General features: G+C 58.5%; 2 protein-coding genes across 19 annotated transcripts; both read right to left on the reverse strand.

Moving 5' to 3' along the window:
• Positions 1-1,042: 1,042 nt before the first annotated feature.
• QARS1 (glutaminyl-tRNA synthetase 1) lies at positions 1,043-7,893 on the reverse strand. The gene is made up of 24 exons (XM_090284711.1): positions 7,746-7,893; positions 7,444-7,591; positions 6,986-7,095; positions 6,766-6,841; positions 6,482-6,546; positions 5,620-5,673; positions 5,418-5,478; positions 5,013-5,084; positions 4,815-4,900; positions 4,581-4,667; positions 4,078-4,177; positions 3,883-3,961; positions 3,693-3,801; positions 3,460-3,590; positions 3,281-3,373; positions 3,038-3,175; positions 2,866-2,953; positions 2,621-2,764; positions 2,438-2,542; positions 2,176-2,268; positions 1,928-2,055; positions 1,769-1,835; positions 1,569-1,694; positions 1,043-1,177 (listed from the first exon to the last, which is right to left on the reverse strand). The coding sequence occupies exons 1-24, from the start codon at positions 7,860-7,862 to the stop codon at positions 1,127-1,129; spliced, it is 2,328 nt and encodes a 775-aa protein (XP_090140837.1). The 5' UTR covers positions 7,863-7,893; the 3' UTR covers positions 1,043-1,126.
• A 2,982-nt stretch (positions 7,894-10,875) lies between these two features.
• Positions 10,876-22,050, reverse strand: USP19 (ubiquitin specific peptidase 19). Of its 18 annotated transcripts, none has more exons than XM_090284731.1 (27): positions 21,857-22,048; positions 20,207-20,466; positions 19,939-19,977; positions 19,698-19,826; positions 19,478-19,611; positions 19,102-19,404; positions 18,755-18,968; positions 18,473-18,629; positions 18,309-18,380; positions 18,076-18,191; positions 17,753-17,973; positions 17,473-17,668; positions 17,257-17,390; positions 16,990-17,148; positions 16,795-16,905; positions 16,229-16,339; positions 16,044-16,145; positions 15,163-15,303; positions 14,951-15,069; positions 14,586-14,723; positions 14,179-14,492; positions 13,976-14,086; positions 13,679-13,895; positions 13,448-13,600; positions 13,188-13,348; positions 12,928-13,106; positions 10,876-11,361 (listed from the first exon to the last, which is right to left on the reverse strand). In XM_090284731.1, exons 2-27 carry the CDS (start codon positions 20,328-20,330, stop codon positions 11,245-11,247), a joined length of 3,972 nt encoding a protein of 1,323 aa, XP_090140857.1. In that variant the 5' UTR covers positions 20,331-20,466; positions 21,857-22,048; the 3' UTR covers positions 10,876-11,244. The 18 variants fall into 18 exon arrangements, with proteins under 18 accessions (XP_090140857.1, XP_090140851.1, XP_090140849.1 ...); XM_090284729.1 differs by lacking the exon at positions 10,876-11,361 and adding an exon at positions 11,504-11,991 and having other exon boundaries at positions 21,857-22,050; XM_090284728.1 differs by lacking the exon at positions 10,876-11,361 and adding an exon at positions 11,504-11,991 and having other exon boundaries at positions 18,749-18,968; positions 21,857-22,050.
• Between the last annotated feature and the right edge of the window lie 162 nt (positions 22,051-22,212).

Raw genomic sequence — 22,212 nt, forward strand, 5'->3', positions numbered from 1 at the left:
GCAGGGGCAAAAAAAAAGGGGGTGTAGGGCGGAGCGCCCCGCCCTCGAACGCCCCTTCGTGCGGGGCGGAGCTAGGGCCGGAGATCGGCCTAGCCTTAGAGTCTGGGCAGGGCTGGGGCTCGAAGCTCGCTCCGTAGCCACCTTCTGACGGCTTCCCGGGCCTTCTTGGGTCGCGCAGCTTCACACGGGGCGGGGCCCGGACTCTCGCTTAAGGTGGCCCCTCACAGCTCCTGCACTAGGCCTGGCGCTCCAGCCGCGTCCCATTTGGGACGTCCGCAGGATACTCTCCTCTCCATGTCCTTAGCATCTAGGGCCCTCCTTCCCACCCATCTTATGCCTTCCTAATTCAGCCTTCCGCAGCCCAGTCCACCTTAAAGCGGGCGTCTGGTAGCCTGCTGTTTGTATACAGGGAAAATGTGGAGGCTGTTAAAGCTGCAGGCACAGGCAGGCCTCATCAGTAGCCCACGGTGCCCTAGAGGGCAAGCAGCCCGTCATAGGCTCCCTTAGAAAGGCCCATGGACCTTTGCCCTTGTTCCTCCCGGCCTGGCAAACTATCCATAATCCTTTGGGGATCCCCTCAGGAGTCATTTCCTGCGAGTGGTCCTCTGAAGCCCAGGCTGGGCCGGGAACCTCCTGCAACCTCATACAGACAGGCCCCAAGGAAACCTCTCCCGCACAGAGCCTGGTCATTCTGTCTCTTCTTCCTGCGGCTGGCACGTGGTAGGCACGCAGCCATTTGCTGCAGCATTGGACAGGGAGCTCGGCCTCTCTTTGTCTACTGAGGCACGCAGACAGACTTGCCAGAACCCTCTGGCACAGGGCTCCTAACAGCGGAGCTGCACCCCAGGGCCCACCGCCATGCCCTCGGGCCAGGTGCAGAGCTCCCCATTCAGGCCCAGGCCGCTGCCCTCACGCACCCAGAAGTGCACCAGTGGTTGTGTGCAGTGCATCAGTCCCCCCACCCGCACCCCCAGCATGTCTCTAAGGCCCTCTGCTGCCAGGGGGGCGGACAGGTAAACAGGCCGCACAGACTCGGGGCGGGGCGGATTGAGCTGTCCTTTATTAACATGGAGCCTGGGTACCCCTAGCCTCCAGAAGGAGGAGGTAAGTCCATGGGGCTTCCAGCTCACACCTTTCCCGGGTCCTCCTTCAGGGTGACGGTCCGGTTGAAGACAAGCTGGAGGGCAGAGAGGAAGGAATGACCACTAAACCAAAACTGGGCCCTACCCCTGCCCTCACCTCATTGACCCCCGAGGGGCTGAGGGGCAGGAGACGGTTCTCAGAAACTTTGTGATGCATGGTAAGGGAATGGATGGCTCTGGGCCCCCCATCTTGTAAGGATTATAACAACCCCTATGACTGCCCCCTTCTTTATGAGTAAGAAAGGCCAAGTCGATATACAAAATTTTGTGCATGGACTTAACCTCTGAGCCTATTTCCTCATCAGTAGAACATGAACCCCCACCTCCAGTGGCAAGGATTAACTAAGGGGATGAAGGCAAAGCACTTGGCAGAGTGAATGGAAGCCATCATCACTGTGGAAAGGACAGGCAGGTAAATTCAGGCACCTGTCCCTGGTGGCTGTCTGGATCCACGGAGAAGTAGCCAAGCCGCTCAAACTGGAACTTGTCGAAGGGCTTTGCCAGGGCCACGGAACAGTCTACTAATGCTGCCTCCACCACCTGTAGCGATGCCTGCGGGCAGGGAACTCAAATGGCTATCCAGTCAGGGAGGCCCTCCTCCCTCATCCTGTACCCCCGGAGCCTACCGGGTTCAGGTCACTTAAGAATCCACCAGGCACCTCAGCAGGATCCTCGGGGTTCTTGTGCTGAAATCTGCGACCACAGTGAAGGTCAGACTCCAGAGGGGCAGCCACAGCAGGCGATGCCCATCTTCTACCTGTCCCCACCCCGCTCTGTTCACTCACAGTCGCTCATAGAGGCGAATCTCACATGTCAGAGGCTGTGACACCCAGTGAATAAAGGCCTTGGGCTTTTCTCCAGCATCTGCCCTTCTGCAGGTCACCTCCAGGCTTTCCACGCAGCCACGAGGGCCCTTTTGGTCAAGGGAGAGAGGCCCGCAGTCAGACTTTGGGACCACCCCTGGGACTGAGGCCCACGCCTAGATCCTCACCCCAGCAGGCACCGCGGTGGGAAGGTTGCAGCTGGCTCTCACCTTCACGACTCGCTGCAGCTCGATGACGTGGCCTGTGTGCCTCAGGCCCACAGGCTGGCCCCGTGCCAGGCGCTTATAGCCAGGCTCTGGTTCCTAGAGGTAGGAAACAGGGCAGCCACAAGAGGCTGCAAGGATCGGAAAGGCACAAGAGGTTTCTCCCCTACCCCTATGTTGGGCAGCGGCTGCTTCATCTAAAGCAGGAAGAGGACAGACTTCAGTACTGGGCCAAGCAGCAAACAGGAACCTCTGCCCTCCCACTCACCTCCTTGAAGTCAGTCCTCTCAATGAAGACAGTGGAGCCAAAGGGAACCTGATGGAAGCCCTTGGTCTCATCAGCTGGGAAGTTAGGCACCTGGATGTCCAAAGACTACAGCAGGAAATGGGTGTCTGAGTCACACAGGCACTGGAGTACCCTCCCCCGCAACACACACTGAGGCAGACCTACCTTGGCAGCGGGAAAGTTGGTGATGATGACCTGTAATGGCTCCAGCACAGCCATGGCCCGCGGGGCTGTGTCATTCAGTACATCACGCACGCAGGCTTCTAGCAGATGTGGCTCCATTGTGGTCTGTGCCACTGTCACCCCCACCTAAGAGGAAAGGGCAGCATCAGTCACAGCCACAGCCACAACCACAACCACAGGCTGCCATGCGGAGCCCCCACCTGCCCACCCAGCGCAGTGGGCCATACCCGAGCACAGAAGTTGTTAATGGCCTCAGGTGGGAAGCCCCGCCGTCGCAGGGCTGTGAGCGTGAAGAGCCGGGGGTCATCCCAGTCCCTGTGGGCAAGGAGGTTGTGAGACCTTCGGCAGCACATACCACTAATACCACCAGCCTTTCAAGAGCCAAACAACTGCACCTACCGCACAGCACCCGCTGCCACAAGCTGGAGAATCTTCCTCTTCGAGACAACTGCATAGTGCAGGTTGAGGCGGCCATACTCCCACTGCACAGGGCAATAGACGTCCAGCGCATTGCACAGCCAGAAGTAGGAAGAGCGTCTGGGGTAGGAGGGTACAGTCAGGACCTCAGACCAAGGAGAGACCACAGGAAGGGCTGCTGGAATCCCACTGGCCCTACCCACCCCATGGGCCCAGCTCCCTCACCGGGCCTGGAATTCCTTGGTGCAGAGGGAGTGGGTGATGTGCTCGATGGAGTCACAGAGGCAGTGCGTGTAGTCATAGGTGGGGTAGATGCACCTGCAGGGCATAGGTAGTGGGCCCCACCATCCAGCCCCACCCTGCCCTACCCATGGCCCACCCACCCACCCCATGCTCATACCCACCAGGTGTCCCCTGTGCGGTGGTGTGGTGTATATTTGACTCGATATGCCACGGGGTCCATCTTGCCATCCTCCATCACCAGCTTCATCCGCAGCGTGGCCTCACCCTCCGCAAGCTTGCCCTTGCGCATTGCCTGAGGGGAGCAAGGGGTCAGGCTGCCTCTCGGCACAGGGGCATCTTTCTCATCCTTGGCATCCTGGCCTATTCACTCCCACTTGTCCCTCCCGAACCCTACCTCGAAGAGCAGCAGTGACTCCTCTACGGGACGGTCTCTCCAGGGCGATGGCAGAGGATTATGGCCTTTGAGCTCCTCCCCTCGCTGGTGGCACACATAGGCCTGGCCCCTATGGGGAAGGGGTGTGAGTGCCCGACATGATTGTGTCCTGGTCAGGCTTCCTGGCTCCATATCATGGCCCTGGCCTCACCTGCGGATGAGCTCTATAGCCCAGGCATACAGCTGGTCAAAATAGTCAGAGGCGTACGTCACCTTGTAAGGTGTGTAACCTGGGGCAGGATGAGACACAGTATGAACAACCAGTCAGGGACACTCAATGGCAGGTCATGGCCCAAGGGGATTCCCACTGACCACCAGCTCTGTCCAGGCCTTGCTCAGCCCATACCCAGCCAGGCCACCATGTCGTAAATGGCAGTGAAGAACTTGGCTTCCTCTTTCTCAGGGTTGGTGTCATCAAAGCGAAGGAAACAGATTCCATTGTTGGCCTAGGAGAGTCACAGAGTCACAGCCTGTGAGCTCCACATGATCAGCTCGCACAGTTCCAGCTCGTCACACTGGAACATTCTCAGGCCTCTCCCATGTCAGAATTGGAAACGTCTTCAAGAGTTTCATTCATCTTCCTTTATGGAAATGCCCTAAACTAGGCACTTCTTATTCTAATTTGGTATACACAGGTTGCACTGGAAATTTCCTCAAATTTGAACTCACTGCCTCACCTGAGAGCTTTTTCCCAATGAGCCAAATGGATTCCTAGGTATGTGACACACATAGGGCTCTCCTCCATAGCCTCTGTCTGCTCTGGGCATGTTATAGGAGAGCAGGGAAGGTATCCAGTAATAAAAGCAGCAAGTGGTCACCCTGCTTGACATATTCCCAGGACACACTCACCTTGGCATAGCCAAAGTTGAAATTGATGGCTTTGGCATGTCCAATATGCAGGATTCCATTGGGTTCTGGTGGGAACCGGGTACGCACCTGAGATGAGGGGAATGGGAGCAAAGGAATTAGGTCAGAGTTCAGACAACCTTGAAGGAACAGATGCTGTTTCCCTGAAAGGCCATGGGGCAATACGCAGGCAGCTCAGGCCCCCAGGCAAATGCTGCCGGCCACACTCCCACATACCTGTCCCCCAGTGATCTCCAGGTGCTGCTTCAGCAGATCCATGGTATGCGGTGTGGTCACATAGCCTGGGGTCTTGTAGTTCTCACCTACCAGGAGCAGAATGAGCCTAAGGATCAGGCTGCAGGCCAAGGCTCCCTACTCTTGGGGTCTGGCTGTAAGAACAATCCATCCCTCCTCAGTTTTGCTCTGCTTGCTTACCAGGCTTGTGGAACTTAAGCGCCTCCCCTCGAAGCTGCTCCATTAGAGACAGGGTCTGACCAGCAACCTCACCTGCAGAGATGAGACCAAGGAAAACTTATCCTCTGGACACAGCTGCCACATCCAGCGCAGGGAGGCACCTGTTGGAACTACTCATATCCTGCAACCAGAACAGAACCTAGCAGGCTCCTCTTCCCCAACCCCAAAGACTAGAGATACACAGCCAGACTTTTCAGGCCTCCTCAGGCCAGTCTCTTGGTAAAGAGAACAAAGGAAACATCAGGACCTCCAGTCGTACAGAAGGCAGGGTGTTGCCCAAGACATGGCCTAAGGGGACAAGGCCCCACCAGATGGACAGTTCAGAGTCCAGAGATTTGAATGTGATAGGAGTCTCAAGCCTCTCACCATTCTCCACAACATCCTTGGCTGTCCTCCGGTCTGTTTCTTCCAGCCGAGCCTTTGCCACCTGAGAAAAGCCCAGAAGTTGGGTCAGGGTCTCTCCTGGGTAGGGTCTTAGGATCTTTGGCCTCAAATACTCCCTTCCCCAAGCCTGAAGTCTCACCCTATACCACCTCAACCCCAAGGACCCAGGACCATGCTCAGCTACCTTGGGCTTCTTCTCTAGATCAGCCTCCGTCTTGGGACCCAGAAGGTGGAGGACCTGAGCAGAGACCAGAGTTAGGCCTGGGACAGGAGTGTTTTCTTTCTCGGATCCCCTGATTGACCCCGCCCACCCGCCTAAGGACTTCCTGGCCTGTCTACCAGAACCACCTTGAAAAACCTACATAGCCCATCCCACCTCTGCTCCTCACATGGTTCTGCTGGCCTCAAATGCTCTTTGCTGCCTGAGGATCCATACTGGTTTCAGGTAACAAACACTGCCATTTAGAGAGGAACCATGGGCCCAGTATCAAGATAAGCAATCTCCTGGCTGGTGTGGCTCAGTGGATTGAGCACTGGCCTGTGAAGCAAATTGTCGCTGGTTCAATTCCCAGTCAGGGCACATGCCTGGGTTCCAGGCCAGGTCCCCAGGTGGGGGTGTGCAAGAGGCAACCACACATTGATGTTTTTCTCCTTCTCTTTCTCCTTCCCTTCCCCTCACTCTAAAAATAAATAAATAAAATATATTTTTTTAATTTTTTTAAAAACAATCATCTGTCGCAGTCGTTTTGTGATTCTATGCCAGCATCCTAAATGAAGTTGCTCATCTTCAAATTAGATGAAAGCCACACCTATTTATTTACAAGGCGAGGAAACTGAGGTTCAGAGTAAAGTGACTCACCCCAAATTAGACTCAACCCAGAGGCCCAAGTCTTTCACTGCCTACCCAGGTGCTGCCTCCTCGCCACCAGGCTCTACTGTTCATCAACAGACTAGGGAGAGGGTCTCCTCCCCCTGACCCGTTTATCCCTCCCCCTGACTTGTCCATGGCAGTGTGTTTGCCTGTTTCAGCTCAAGGAGGTGCCCACCTGCATGTCCACTTCATGCTTGATCATTTTGCCATCTGCCCACTTGAGTGCAGCCCGAGCCTCTCCTAGAAACGTGGGCACAAGGAGCTGCAGAAAGGCAAAAGAGGGCACTTCCCAACCTCTTTCCCAAGAAAAGGTCCAGGCTGACCTCAGGAATCAGAGCCTGCGCCCAGCCAGACCACTTTTTAAGGTGCTCCTACTCTTACCCCACCTCCCACTCATCACGCCCAGAAGAGAACGCATAACCAGAGAACAGCATAGTCCACTCCCCAGGCCCTGCTCACCCATCAGCAGTCCCATGTTGAAATGATAACGCTCCACCAAGAGCTGGGGCCGGTGGCGATTTATGGCAACCTCCACCTTTGGAAAGCCAAACCATATGGTTCAGGAAAGAGTCCTTCAGAACCACACCCTCACCCTGGGTATTCCTGAGTGCAGAAGCTGAGCCATTCCTTTCTCGGGTCAGAATCAAGGAAGCAACCCGATGCCTAGGGAAGGACTCACAGCCTCCTCAATCTGCTCTGGAGTCACCATGATGCCCACACCACATTCCTGCTCAAAGTCCATGGTGTCGATGGGGTCCAGGGGATGACTTCTCACATACTCAAGGGCAGCTGAGAAAGGAGAGCAATGAGTTTGTGGCATCTCAGCTCCAAGAAGTAGACAGGGCTCTAATGCCATGAAATCCCAGTTACAGCTTGGCCGCCTGGGAGGTTAAGCTTTGTACCATCCGAGAGCAGTCCTGGGGCCACAGAAAAGAAGCATGTGTTCTGAGGGAGCCTCTCCCCCAGACCTACACAGCTCCTCAGACAGTCGCACAGGAAGCCGCCCTCTCCATCCCTCAGCGCCAGGCCTCACTTAGCAGTACAGAACTAGGTCTCTAGAGAGACTAGAGGACTAGGCAGAAAGCGGTCTTGGCCTAGGGTTGGAGTGGGAAGTGGCAGGTCAGGCGGGGCTCTCACCGCTCAGCTGGGTTTCGGTGTGAATCTTCTTATTGGCTATGTAGCTCACGAGGAAAGAGAGACGCCGGGGATCCCTGAGTCGGGAGGCCAAGCCATATAAGAGGGTCCCGGTAGCCTTGTCGATGGTGGAGCCCAGAGTCTGCTGTGCCTGGGGTCAGAGGGGTCAGAGGAGTCAGGAGAGACGCCCCGTCGCCAGTGAGAAAGGTATACGCGAGACAAGGTGTATAGATGGGGACGGGGACCGGTCGCAGCTGCACGGGAGCACCATCGGCATCCCGGGCTAAGGACAGAGGGGCTCGCACCTGGGTCGCCGCCTCGCGCAGCTGCGCGCTCAGAGCCGTGTTCTTGAGCGTCTCGCGGGCCTTGTGCTCGCTCAGGCCTAGGCCGGTGAAGAGCGACACAGAGTCCACAGTCGCCATCGCAGAGACAGCGGAAACCGAAAGAAAACTTCGGGGCCAATTTGCACGTTGATGTTACCCCACTGGCCAATAGGAGAGCGAAGCCGCAAGGGCGAGCCAATGACGTCCTTCCTTGGAGAGAGGGGGTGGGGCTCTCCAAGGTTGTTGGCACTATTTAAATGGCAGAGGGTGGTGGCCAAGCCGGCGTTTCCTGGCGCTTCATTTCCGTTTCCGCGTTACAGGTTACTTCAGGGGTAGGAGGCAGCGGGACTTCAGGCAGGAGGAGGACGTAGGCGTGACTCTTTACCCTGCGGATTTCCTCCTTCCGCCCTGGAAACCTTGGGACCATCCCAGTCTGTTCTCGGGAGCAAGTGAGAGTCCCTGCCGCGTTTCTAAAATCTCAGCTTTGGAGTTCACATGGAAATTGAGTAAAACGAGGCCCTGGAAATCCAGGCAAGACTCCAGCACAGAGACCGTGCAGAATGACCGATCAAAGGGCCCATTAACACAGGCACTTTTCCGGCGCTCACCTGGACACATCTGGCCAGGAGAGAGGAGGGACTTCGCATCAAGTTCTGTGATGATTTCTTTAAAATTTCTTGGCACACTTACCCTCCAGCCTTGCCAAAGCATGCAAATGTCGTGAAAACCACAAGTAAATTAGACCTTGAAATCCATCCACAGGCATTTGATGGGATATTTTATTGAAGTTGGGATACGGTGGGGAAGAATAATAGCTCCATAATAATGGCTCTTGTGCTTGGTCTTACCACACTGGCAGTTTTCTTTGTGGAACTGGAGCTGGTGGTGGTGGGACAGTAAGGATATCCCCAAATTTGGATTGGAACTCTGAGGTTTTTAGAGGTCTTGTTGTTGCTAATACTCCTGGGCCTTCAGGGACTGGGAAGGATTCAGACTATAGTATGTATCTAAATTGTGTCCTGCTTTGCAGCCATATCCCACTAATTACCACGTGCCATTTCTGGGCCTCCATCTGGGCCTCCATGATAACCAAAGGCCAGGTTCTGCCCAGGGCCACACACTGCATCAGTATCCAGGTCCTGTGCCTTAGGGCTTCCCACCTCCCCATGGCCCTGTGGTCCTGTGGCCCCAACCCGATGCCAGCGAAGGCAGGATGCAGGCATTGAGCAGGGGATTCAATGCAGTGGTACCCCAGATGGGCACCAAGCAGAGCCACTGCTCCACCAGCCCTGTGCTGAGTTCACAAATGCTGGTGCCTAGTCCACCACAAAGGTGCCTATGATGAGCAGAGTAACTGTCATTGCCTGCCTGCTCTACATCTGATACCATCAAAGGATTTATTATAGCAGCATCTTGAATCCCGTAGGGCTGGTGATAGCCCCCTGCAACTCTCCCATGGCATCAGGGTAGCTACCCTGTGAACCCTGAGGCTTCATGTTTTATGAGGCAGTAGCCCCACCAGTGCTACCAAGAATGCCACAAGTGGCAATGACAGGCCAGCCAATTGTCTGAAGTCCTATGACTTGCACAGAGCAGACCATGAAGGTGTATGGGCCCAGCCCAGGGGGCTGGGTTGCTTGCATGAGCCCCTGTCACTACTTCCAGGAAAATCAATAAAAAGATAACCAAGGAGAAAAGCCAGGCAGTAGCCAGGAAGGCCCAGATATGGCGTGAAAAGAGGCAGGGTCCAGCAGGCTAACAATGAACACAGAAGCAGTAGAGGCCACAGTGGTGGTGGCCACAGCAGCCTTCTGCAGTTGTCACAGAAGGGCAATGTGGCAGGCTCAGAGCAGCAGGGCTGTGGCCAGGGGCAGAGAGAACCCCTTGATCAGTGCATCCAGCACATGTAGACCACCAGTGACCAGACACTTGGGGCTGCACACAGTGTAGGGCCAGCACAGGCCTGTTGCAGCCCATGTTTAGCAGGCCCTCCAGCAGTATGACAGCACCAGTCCCCAGCTTGGCAATTCCACCATTTCTGCAGGGTCTCACACCCAGCTCTCTGGGTCCTTCTTCAAGGCCATCAACCCCACATGGCCCATGTGTAGTCCCCATAAGGAAAAAGGTAACATTGGTGGTCACTGGCTAGCTTTCTCCAGGAGCTCCCTCTGCTGAATGCCACCCTTAAATCCAGCTGATGCTGAGGGGTGCTAACTAGCAGGACCTACATGATGAGCTTTTTGCAAGATTGGCCCTGCAGGCTTGGGGGTGGGGACAGATCAACAGGACTGCCAGAACCTGTCCCACCTCTGCCTGCCTTACACTCTTTCCAGCATATCTGAACATCTACCACACAAGTACCTTTGCTACCCAACTCCTTCCAGCTGGGGATGCCCACCCTATCCCCAAGAACTGGAGTGAGGAAGGGCAGCACTAACCACAAAGAGAAGGAGACTTCTCACAAGATTCGCCCTTGCTCTATGTGTACAAGGTCACAAAGGCACTGAGGCCAGGCCAAGCCTGCAGACCTACTATGGGTGAACAGCCTGGGGCAAGTGTCAGGAGTCAAGGACTCAGGGACTCAAGGGAAGAAACGGCCTTCCCTCTCTGTCTCCCATAGGAAGTCAGCCAAGATTAACTGATCCTTTCTGCCTGTCCTCCTTCTGGAGCAGTGTCTCCTTCCCCATAAGTTTTTCCTGCTGTGCTCTCTCTTGAAGGATCCAGATGGAACTCAAACTAGCAAAGAAAAGACCCAAGAATGGAAAAGGAGGAAGATCCCCCTAGTGCCTCCTGTTCTGCAAGTGTCCCCTGACCTGTCTGTCAGCTCCTGAAGCCTCATGGGGTACTCCTCCACCCCTTGAGTGTGAGATATTGACTGACGCCAACCATAACTATTTCCACATGAAACCCAGGACCAGTGGAGTCAAAAGGGCAGCAGGCAGGCCCCAGAGATCTGATGGCACAGGGGGCTTCACGACCCACAAGGCCTGAGGTGAAGACCTAGCATCTCTCTGACCAGACTGCCTTCAGGATCTTTAACACACAGATACACAAACACATCAAATGATGGGAAAGGGAGGTGGCCGCAGCACCTGGTGCATCAGTCACTAAGTCTGCTTATTTATCATTTATTTTTAAAATATATTTAAACAGCAGCAATCACTTCCAAAATGCAAAAAAAAAAAAAAGTTACAATTTTTAGAATAAAATTATAACGTTTATAATGCGAGTCAGAAAGAATTGAAGGTACAACTGAGAATCAAATCACCCAGCACTGAGGGTGACGGGAGAAGCCAAGGCCCACTGGTTGGGGGTTCAAGCTGACAAGAGGCCCCAACTTGTAAAGTTCCCACCCTCAAATCGCAACCCCAACTCCCCACTGATGAAGCCAGTGCCTCTGGGTTAGAGAAGGAGAAGCGGCAAAGAGCTGGCCCTCTGTGGGAGATCCCCAAACCCAGTCCCCCCACCAGTCAGGGACCTGCTAATCGACCTCCTCCATGTTGCTGTAGGTGGGGGCTGGGCGGTCCACAGGGGGGACGAAGCGTTCAGGGGCTGTCCGCGTGGGGGCCACCTCGGGGGCCTGGCCAGGGCCTAGTCCCTGCAACAGAATATGAGGACAGGGGTTGGGGGCTGCTCAGTATGCTGCCTGGCGTCCCAGGGGTGCTGGCTCGGAACTCCGGCACCCAAGGGAGGGCCCCAAGGCAGGCGCAGACAGCTGCGGCATTGAGACAGAGACAAGATCAGGCCTGAACAGTCTCGCTTTATTAACACTTTAAATACAGGAAGCTGCTTGGGTAGGGCTAAGCCCCAGGCCAAGGGTCAGAGCAGCAGGATGCACGGAGACAGCTAGATGGGTGCTCTGCCCCTGCAGGAGCCACAGCCCCCGTTTTCTCCCTCCAGGTGCACACACTGCGGCCTAAACCCAGAGCCGGTCCCCAGAGGCAGGGTGCCTGGGGGGCAGGCAGGTGGGCCAGCTCGCAGCAGCTGCCTGCAGGCGAGCTCATCTCCAGCGACTCTGGGATACCAGAGGGTAGAACACGTTGAGCACGAGGGCCACCAAAGCTGCCACGGTGCCCAGAACAAAGTACCGGAGGCAGCCCTCATCTGGTGTGGTAGGGCCACGTGGTGGGGGGCCCACCCAGTCTTGGGGCCCCCAGGGACCCAGGGGTGCAGGCCCCTCGGGTACCGGCTCCTCCTCGGCCTCCAGCTCCTGCCAAATCCGGGAAGCCTATGGTGTGCGGAAATGGCCATCAGCACCCAGAGCGGGGAAGGGGGCATCCGGTATCCCTAAGACCCTGGCCATGACAGTCCTACCCAAGGTGACTGGCACTAAAGCCCTATATCCCAGGTGAAGCAGCAGGGAGGTGTCCAAGAGGGCCATTCGCAAGGTTGTCCAGACTGAGAGCACCAGGGTAGGCAAATCTTGACAACATTTTGCCCTTAAGAATGTTCTGAATCAACCGTCAACTTTCTGTGGCAGCGTGGGGCTAGTCAGTTTTTTAGCCCAGGCCTCCCACGGAGGACAGAACCGGCAACCCCAGTCATCTCCTAGCTCCACATGCCCCTGTCCAGATCCTGACCACCGTCTTCCGTGGGGCTCAAGGCAGGGGTGGACACCAAGGAGACTAGTACAGGAAAGAGATGTGGCTCTGCCCACCGACCAAGCAGGCCTATGGCACCCCATGGAAGTAAAAGAGAAAGACCCCAAAGGCTCAGCAGAGACAGACGCTCACCTCAGGGAGGGCAACAGCCACCCTAGGCCATGGCCAGCCTGGACAGGCCTTGTCCTGAGTGCACATCAGAACACAGGGACACTCACAAGTGAGGGTATATAGGCTGCTATGTGGGTAGCATGCAGAGGAAGGCTGGGAGGCTGGTAAGTGCAGTCCACTCACGGCAGTGAGCCCGGTGAGGTTCAGAGCAGACACCTGGCCCGTGCCAAGCGGTGCCAATGTGCACACCAATGGCAGCATGCTGGTGTGTGTGGTAAGTGTCCCTACCACATGGGGATCCTTCTGGCTAGGGCTTTATGTGAAGGAACTCTGTCTGAGACTCACAAACCGCAAGGCTGCAGGGGCCTGTGGCTGGAGGAGAGGCTGTGCCCAACCCTCTCCCATCTGTGCTTCGGGCCCCACTAGCCTGCAAAACCTCCCCCACGCCTTACCTGGCTGGCAGCAGCCTCAGCTGCAGGGCCTAGGTCTGGGTGGTGCTCAGAGTGACCTGCCCGGGGGGGCCTCTCCACAGGAGAGTTCCGCCGGCGGTAGAAGAGCACGTAGGCATAACGCGTCACGACCTGGCTCTCATCTACTGTTGTCACCGTGCTGTCATCAAACAAGCGCCAGCCTGGAGCAAAGCGGGAAGAGCGTGAGCATACCCTGCACCGCCATCCCTGCCCCTGGTGCTGCTGGCTGCACGGGCCCTCACCCACGTCGCTGCGCTGGCTGCTGCGGTCACTGGGCAGGCGCGCACAAGCAGTGTAGTGGCCACCGATCATGCCCCCGTAGTGGTTGATGACAGCATACAGGTCATAGCTGGGCTGCTGCTCCTCCTTCTGACCGATGCAGAACTTGCTCAGGTCCAGGTTCCTGGAGTCCCAACCAGGGAGGTAAGACAGTCACCCGGCGCCCAGGGTGCCTGCCGCGGCCCCCATGCCCTGCCTGCTGTCGCCAGGGCCCCACACCCACCGAACAGGGAACTCCACCAGGTCGTTGATCTTGTCGCGCCAGATGAAGCTGCGGAAGGAGAAGCGCTTGAGCTGCACGATGAGCACGCTGGGCAGGCGCCAGAGCAGCAGCTGCTTGGAGGCCTCCCGGTGCTGCTTGCACTGAGGGCAGTACCTGCGGGAGCAGGGCAGGGTCAGCACCAGCAGACCCCACGCCCCCCGCCCTGCTGCCCGCCGGCGGCCCCGTCCCCACCAGGCCTCCTCAGGGGCCAGCACTTCGGGCCGCGTGAAGAGGTTGAGGCACTGGTCCAGGGTGAAGTGGCCGGCGCGGGCGGCCTCGCCGGCAGAGCCTGGGTCCTCGGCACACTCCAGCTCCTTGGAGGCCACGAGCACGAACTCCTGCAGGCGCTCGTTGTTCCGCCAGACCAGAGCCAGGCTGCAGTCGTCTCCCAGATCCAGCGGGGTGTCTCCTGGAGACATGCAGGGAGAGGGGTCAGCGGTGGCGAGCAGCCAGGCCACCCCACCCGGCCCCAACCCACGCTTCAGACACCTTTATCCTCCAGCCGCTGTTCTCGGTTGGATGCGTCGATTTTATAGATAAAGAACTGGGGTGTGTGGGAATTCATGGCTTCACTTGGGTGTTGGTACCCGGGCACAGCAGCTAGGAGAGAACATGACAGTTAGAGCCCCCCCATCCAGCAAGCTTTCCCCAACCTCCTCCCCCAGCTGCAGAGTCTTTCACCGGACACTTACCTTCAGGCCGGGACACCTTCTCACCAGCAGGCGAGGAGCCAACTTCAATGGGCCCACCGGCCAGTATCTCAGAAGAAACTCCACTGGTGCTGGGCACAGGGCCCCGATCAGGGGCTGCCCATACTCGGGGGACTGCTGTGTCCCCCTCAGCCACAGGGGTCACCAACTGGAGATCAGGTGGCTGTATGGGGTCCCTCTCACTGTCCCCAGCCTCCAGGGAGCTAGTGGAGTGCAACGTGGTACAACCAGGGCCCTGGGACTCCAAGGCCATGCGGCCAGGCTGGAAGGGCGGCTGGAACACGCTCACAGAATACCTGGTAACAGCAGCAGAGCAAGTGAGAACCCTGAGGCCACCGAGCACCTCTGCCCTCCGCCTACCTCATCCTATCCAACCACTGGGCCCTTACCGGGCATAGCCCTCGAGCAACTGAGCAAGACGGGCGTAAGTGAGGCGCGAGGCTGGCACGCTGACCAGGAATGGGTAGCCAATGTTCTCAGGGCGGCAGAGGCCTTTGTGGTCAGGCCAATGGGTTTTCTGGCAGAGCCTGAGGAAAGGCGGAGATAAGAATAGGGCCTTAGCCCTGTGGGCCTCCTTGGACTCCATACTAGGGGCTAGCCTCTGGCCCTGGGAAATGGGGGTGCCAGCCCTGCCTCCCCCAGGGCCTGGTAGAGCAGGCTGGTGAGTGGAGGGCTTAAAACACATCTGGAGGGAAGGCAGAGTGGCAAGTGGAAGGAGGCGCAGAGGAAGGGGACAGACCGCGGGGGTCCTCACTGGTTGCAGTAGCCCACGCGGTAGCACCGAGTGCAGCGCTTCAGCTTCTCATCTTCAGGCTGCTGCTTCCGCTGGCAGGCTGCACACTTGGAGATGGGGATGCTGGGCACCTGGGGGCGCTAGGGTGGGTTGTCTGGCTCAGCAAGGCCAGGCCAGGTGGGAAGCCCCCCCGCACACCAGGGCCCTGTACCCTCAGGTTGGCCTCCACTCACCTGCTGCACCTCTAGCACCACCACCCGCTCCTTAGCCAGCTCTGGGGACAAGAGCTCAAAGCAAAGAAGTGTGTCAGATGGGGACACAGGGTCCAGTGAGTGGGACGGCAAAAACACGCGGTGGAAACGATTCTTAATCACCTGAGACAGAGAACACACAGAGCCTATGTGAGGACAAGCGGTTCCCCTAACCTTGCCCCAGAGTACAGGGAGAAGGCCTGGCTCTGATCCTGGGCCCATAGGGGAAAGAGCAGGGACTGTGACCCAAGGGAAGCATAGGCCCCTGCTGGCACGAGCCTTAGTGCCCAAAGGAATATGGAACCCGGTGCTTCAGAGAGTCTGAACTACACCAGCTCTCCACACTGAGGGTCTCTACCCTGCGCTCCATCAGCGGGGCCCTGCTGAGACTGCAACCTGGTTATCGGGGGCGGGGGGGGCACATTCGAGGGGGCTCCGCCCTCCCTCTAGCCCCCTGAGGAAGGAAGCACTGCCAGGCTGGAAGCTAAGGGCCTTTGGGGAAGACCGGGACACCTATCTGGGATAACATGAAGGAGCAGCAGATGGAGGGGGAACCAGAGCTGGTGGAAGGATAGTCCTGCAGCTCAAGCTCCTTGTTTGAAAAGGAAAAAGAAGTCGGGAGCCACTACCAAGATGGGGAATAAACCCTGACGACAGCTGGGAACTGAGGCACCTCTGTGGCACAGCCCAAATGCCTGGTGTCAGCCGTGCCTCACCCAGTAACGCAGCACCTGTCCCTGTGCAGTCACGCGCACACTCACGTGACCGCGTGCGTACAGAGGCCAACGACTGTCCGCAAGCGTCTGTGAGCTGCGAGTATACATGTGTCCGCACGCTCTAGGCCTGGGGGAGGACAGACAAACCTCAGCCAGACGCAGGTTCTCAGGCTTCACATGGACGCCCTGAGAGACACAGTCCAGCACCTCACTCGCCGTGGCGTTCTCCTTGCTGACGCTCACCAGGAACTGTGGTGAGAGAGCAGACAGAGTCCGTGGGGAGGTGGGCCAAGGCCTCTGGGACAGCACAGAGGAAAGAACTTGCTTCTCACCTTGATGGGCTTGCTGTGGGGCTCCCGGGCAAAATAGAAAACAGGGAGAACCTTTTGCTTCTGGGGCAAGGGCACCGGCAGGTAGAGGAATGGGTCAAAAGTGATGGAGACCTGCGGAGATACAGGTGACACTGGGTGGCTGCACGGGGAGCGGGGTCAGGCCCTCAGGTGGCTCTCAGGGCCTCACAGCCACGCAACAAATTCTCAGGACATCGCACAGACCAAGAGGGCCACCAGGGGAGAACAATGTCTCGCTGGCTCTGGAGGCCCCGCCCAGCCTAGTCACTTTATCACTGTGCCCCTCCCTTGCTCCTGTGTGCCTTTCAGTCTTAGCCATGCCCGTGCCCCTCCTTACAGCTGTCTTTGAGCCCAAACATCACTCTGCCTCAGCCAGGAAACCTACCCTGCCCACCTCGGCAGCCCACACAGGAGCCCAAGGCCTCCCGTCGGCTTCCTCGCCCAAACCCTTCCCCGCAGCACCTAAGGATGCACACGCCTCTGACCTCGGTTCGACCAGGCTAGCTAAGCCAAGCGAGGGGGTCTCTTTCTAGAAGAGCACATCACACCTTGGCACACACGGGGCACACCAGCTTCGACTTGTACTGGCCCTGAAACAGGTCCACGATGAAAGAGTCATTCCTCATCTTGTGTCTCTGCCATGCTTCCTCAGCCACCACCTGAGGGGGCAGAGCGGTGAGGACCAAGGAGACCCCGGACGGGGCTGTGCACGAAACACGCCCACCACTGCCCCCGTCCCTGACCTCATCGGGCCGCCCGTCAGAGTCCACGGTCTCCGTGTAGGGCTTGTTCTGGATGCGGTTCAGGTCCTCGTGCAGCCCGTCCAGCAGGAAAGCCATGAACTCCTGGGCGTCGTGCTGCGCGTAGCCTGTGAACTGGCTGGCCTTGCTTGCCACAATGGCCTGGAGGCAGGGGTAAGGTGTGAGCACGGGGCCCCAGCACCCGCTGTGCACCCAGCAGGCTGGCCTCCCCCCCTCCCCCAGCAAAGGGAGGAAGTGGCCACAGAGCACCTTCAGCTTGGAAGGCTGGAAGGCATGGTGGGTGCCCTTCCACAGTGCCCGGAGCAGCACCGCAAAGCCGATGGCTAGTCGTCCCCCTGTTCCCAGTGGGTTGTTATAGTTGATTTCGGCCTCAAAGGAGCGGTCTGGGGACAGCAGCCAAACAGAACTGTGAGCGGGGGAGCCAACCCTGTGCTCACAGCCCGGGGACCCAGGCCCTGCTCTCACCGTGGAAGAAGTCCCGGAGCTCCCGAGTGTTGGACAAAGACTGGATGACGCTATTCATGAAGCAGGTGTTGCCCAGATTGACAAGGCCCGTGAAGCCTGGCAGACACACCTTCTTCTCCTCCTCTTCCTCTTCCTCCACACTATCCCCACTCACAGGGCTGTGGGGCATTGGAGGCACCATACACGTGGGTTTGGGCTGTGGGAGCAAGGGGGCCATGAGACAGCAGCCCAGAGGCGCTCCAGCCTCCATCCCTGGCCCTTCCCACCCCAGGATGCTCACCGAGGTCAAGTGTGGCTCTGGTTTGGGGGCTACATGCTCCATGGGGGTGCGGGCTGCCACACCATCCAGCCCTGTGTCCTCAGATCGAGCCTTGGGTTTCTCCTTTTCCACACCCCGGGCTTCCTCCTGGCCTGTCAGGGTGTGTGGGGCACCTCCTGGTGGGGTCGAATCCAGAGGGGTTGGACCTGTCGGCACGGCAACCTTTGCACCACCCACTGCACCTTAAAAAGGGGGAATGAGGGGGCTGGTGGTTAGCAGCACGTGGCAAGGGGTGGGGATCCTGGTCATGCTGGCTGAGCAATGAAGGAAGCTCGTGTGCAGACCTCGTGTAGCTGGGGCCTCCAGGCCCCCCCAGCGCTGACTCTGCCGCTTCCGGAGGCAGATGTCGATGCGAGAGGCCGTGAAGCAGAAGGTACACTGCTCTGGCTCAATCAGGTTCCTGAGGGAAGAGACTGAGCTCAGGAACTTAGGTGGAGTGGGTGTCTAGCTAGATGGGCCAGGGAGATGGAGCCCAGGGTGTGGCAGGCAACAGCGGTGGGGGCTGGGCACCACCCACCTGAGCTTCACCTGCCAGCGGAAGACGGTGTGGGGCTCGCAGCCCGGATGCAGTCTCAGGAAGTTTCCATCCCTGCAGAGGCACAGGAGGGCAGAAGGGACAGCATGAGAGACACTGTCCTGCCTGAAGCACACTGGCTGCCCAATCTCTCGACACCCACCCACCTGGTCTGGAAAATAAGCGTGAAGTCCTGCTCGCGGAAAAGCACTCGAGAGGTGTCCCTGCGGATTTCCTTCACGTACACGTGCACCACCACTGAGTCCGGCCCCTTCTCATACGAGTCATTCTTGACAAATGCCAGGTTCACCATGGACTCGGGCTCTACGTTGAGACCACAGCTCAGCACCAGGACAGGTTCCTGCCTGTTACTAGGCTACTCCCTCCCCACACACCCACCTTGTAGCCCGGCCTGGGGCTCTCCTGCCCACCCCCAGCCACACCTTTACCATCCAAGGATGCAGCATCTGCTGCCACTGCCATCTCCTCTTTGGAACGGTCACCTTTCTCGGGGTCTCTGCTCTGAGTCACGGCTGGAGAGACTGGGTCATTCCTGTGGGACACTGCCTTTTCTCCTGCCGAAAGTGCTAGATTCTCTTCGGAGCCGGGGAGGCAGGTCTGAGAGTTCAGTGGTGGCACCCGGAGCTGTTCCTCAGCCTCAGTCTATTCATGGCAAGTTTGTGGGCAAGATCAGCCCTGGGTCAGCCGGGCAGTTGCCCCCCACCCCCGTCCCCCATAACTGCAGCCCACACCCTTCCCTCCTTTTTCAACTACCACACAGGTACTCCACGCTCACCTGGGTGGCTGGCTCAGCCAGGAAGTGGGGGGCATCGCCCCGGGGTCCTGGGCCATCTCTGGACCCCTCCCCCTCTGGCCCTCTTCGAAGATGCACAGCCCTCTTGGCACTGGGCCCCACCTGGGCCCCGGGGCCAGCCCCTGCCCCTACCTCACCACAGCCCTGGGCCCGCTTCTGGTTCCGGGCCTCCTGCTTTGCCCGGCGGGGCTCGGGGCCTGGCTCCAGGGCAATGGGAGAGGACTCCTGTCCGTTCTCCTGGCACTGCAGGCCTGGCACCAACTCCTGCGTCCCTAGAGGTTTCTTCTGCCAAAGACACAGCAGTCAGCCCCTGTCAGCTACGCTGGGTATCCCTACCCTACCCTGCTCTGGTACTTACCAGGAGAGAGGGCCATGTGAGCAGAGGCACCTTCTTGGGCAGTGCCAGCTGCAGGAAGCCACCTTTGCGAGTCTGCACTTTGGTGCAAGAACCTTCTATCTCGGCATAGAAAACACCACCCCACTGCTGACCACCTGGAGATAAGAGTGGGACAGTGAGCTGGGGCGGAGGCTGTCAGAGGATTCAAATACACCGCTGGGCTCGGACGAGAGGGACGCACCTGGGAGCCGCACCACACAGTCTGTGTCTGTAAAAGCGGCGTCCACCTCCTCCAGCCGCAGGGGCCCCGCTCCCACACGCAGTTTGACAATCACCTCATCTGCACTCTGCTTCCAATCAAGCAACAACTCTGCAGGGGGAGAGCCAACAGGACCGTGAGGGGCTCCAGGTGAGGGCTATGCCCTCCGTGTCCCCTCTCTTCCCCTAGCACTCCAGCACCCAAAGGCCGACTCATTACTCACCCTCTTTGGCCTGCTCCTCCCGAGGAGTGGGCGTGGACCCTGACAACAAGGGAAAGAATAGGGAACCAATGAAGAGGCAGCCTCCAAGTCCCTACCACTCCACCAAGCGCCGTTTTTAGGATCTCAGCCAAGCACCCAGACCTCAAAGCTGAGGCTGTACACAGCTGGCCATAGGTCCTTCTCCCCAAATCAGACCAACCCCCACCTGTATGCGCAACAGGAAGGGAGGATGGAAAGGCCACGAGCACTCTGGGAATGCCAGTCCCACCTCTCCTAGGATCTCCATCCTTGCTCTCCTGGTTTGCCCGATCCTTCTGCTTCTTCTTACTGGTGGCCTCCTCCAGTCCTGGGGGCCCTCTCCTTGGGCCCGTAGCACTGGCCCCACCAGACATCTTGAGCCGCTTAGTCGACAGCCAGAATGCCCCAGAGTCGGCAATGGCGTCTGGGTCAGGGCTACGGCGCTTTCTTCCTGGCCCAGCTATCTTGGCAATTCTTTGAGACCAAATTCTCCAGCAAGGAAGCGACAGCCTGAGAAGGGACCCGAGATCACTACCAAGGCCCAACAACTTGCTCCTTGGTTACAGCCAGGGCTCGGCAACCAGGGATACTTCTAACCCTACAGAGTGATCTCCCTCTACCACCTAATGTGGCTCTGGACGCTCTCAGGCTATTCTGAAGGGGGAATTAATAATGCAAGCCACCACTTCTGGCTGAGCCCCACAGACGTCTGCTGTACAGCTCTGCAGACAGAGGCCTCAGTGAGAGGCCAGGTCAAGGCAGCCATGGCCTGGGACCAGACTTCTCTACCAATCTGGAGAGGAGCCAAGGCTCCAACCCACAGGGTGCTCACTTTTCCTTCACTCTCACTGGCTGCTTAGTCACCACCCGAGAAGGAGGTGGAGGAGGAAGGCAGGACAGAGACAAATCTAGCAGCAGGAGGACCAGGCTCTGCGGCTGAATACAGGCCCAGCCCAGGTGCTATCCCTGCCCAGGCCAGGTCCTGGGGCTAACGTGCCCCACCTGCCGCCTGCCAGCTCCCACCCTCCTCTGGACCCGCTCCCATGCGCTGCCTAGCTTTTCCCCACGTCCTAAGACAGATTCCTCTCTTTGGCTGCTGTCCCAAGCAGAGGGGCCTGCAAAAGCTGGGATAAGAAGGCGATCCAGATGTACCCCAGATGTCACATTACCCTTCGGCCGCAACCCCGCCCCAAAGCCACGGCAGGGCTGGCACCCAGTTTCAGACTGAAACAGTATCATCCCGTTCCTTCTCAGGTCCACTCCCTCCTCAGTGGAGCCAGAGACCTTCTGCCCAGTTCCCCATAGACCCACCAGTAAATTCTGGGCCGTTTCTCCATCCAGAACTGAGAAAAGGGTGGGGATGAACTATGCGTCCCGGATCCCTGGCTGCCTCAAACAGTAGCAGGACAGGGACTAGCTCTGTTTCCCAGGGCGAATGGGAGAGCAAATACCCTCCCATGGGTTAAATGTGTGCCTGGTGGGCTGAATCGTTAATGACGACAAGGCCAGGGCCCGGGAGCGCACACCCTCCGCCTCTTTGCACCTAGGCCCTTAGCAGAGGTCGCGCCCCTCCCCTTGCCGGCCTAACAGGGCCACGCCGGGTTACTGACCACAGACCAGCGCCCTGGCCGGGCTACAACCCAGCTCCAGCCCTCGAATCCTGGGCCCGCCGCCTCCTCCTCCAGGAAGCCACCCCCGCTCGTAGCTGGCCGTGAGGCCTGAGGCCGGCCACGGACGTAGCGTCACTGCCCCGCCTGCAGGGGTGGGCCCAGCACGCTATGGAGCTTGAGGGGCGGGGCTGGCACAGGCTGTGACCTTGAACAGGCCGCCCCTGGCCCGGGCCCGCATCGTGTCCTCGCTGCTTGGGCCAAACAGGCGAGTAGCGGCCCGTCTCACTCACCGAGCGAGGCCGCCGCCGCCAGCCCTCTTCGGGCCCTGGCAACCCGCTCTCGGTTCCGGTTCCGGCGTCAGGTCGGTTCCGGTTCCGGCGCGCCCCTCCCCCGTCCCGGCGCCCCCGCCACCACTGCAGCTGCTTGTTTTGTTGTTTCGACTCCTAGGTTCGGCCGCGGGTGGCGGAGCGCGGAGCCGGTGACGCACTTCCGGCGGGAGTGGGCACGCGGGGACAGGCAGCTCTGGGGCAGCCCCGAGCGGAGGAGGTGGGGCCCGGTGCCTTGGCCTCGCCCGCCAGGGCCCTGCCGCTGGCAGCCTTGAGGCTCCGCCCAGAGACCCCGCCCTCCCCAAGGCAGAGTCCGGACA

The sequence above is a fragment of the Furipterus horrens genome, unplaced genomic scaffold, assembly GCF_987537825.1.
Source record: "Furipterus horrens unplaced genomic scaffold, mFurHor1.1.pri manual_scaffold_7, whole genome shotgun sequence".
Taxonomy (NCBI): Eukaryota; Metazoa; Chordata; class Mammalia; order Chiroptera; family Furipteridae; genus Furipterus; species Furipterus horrens.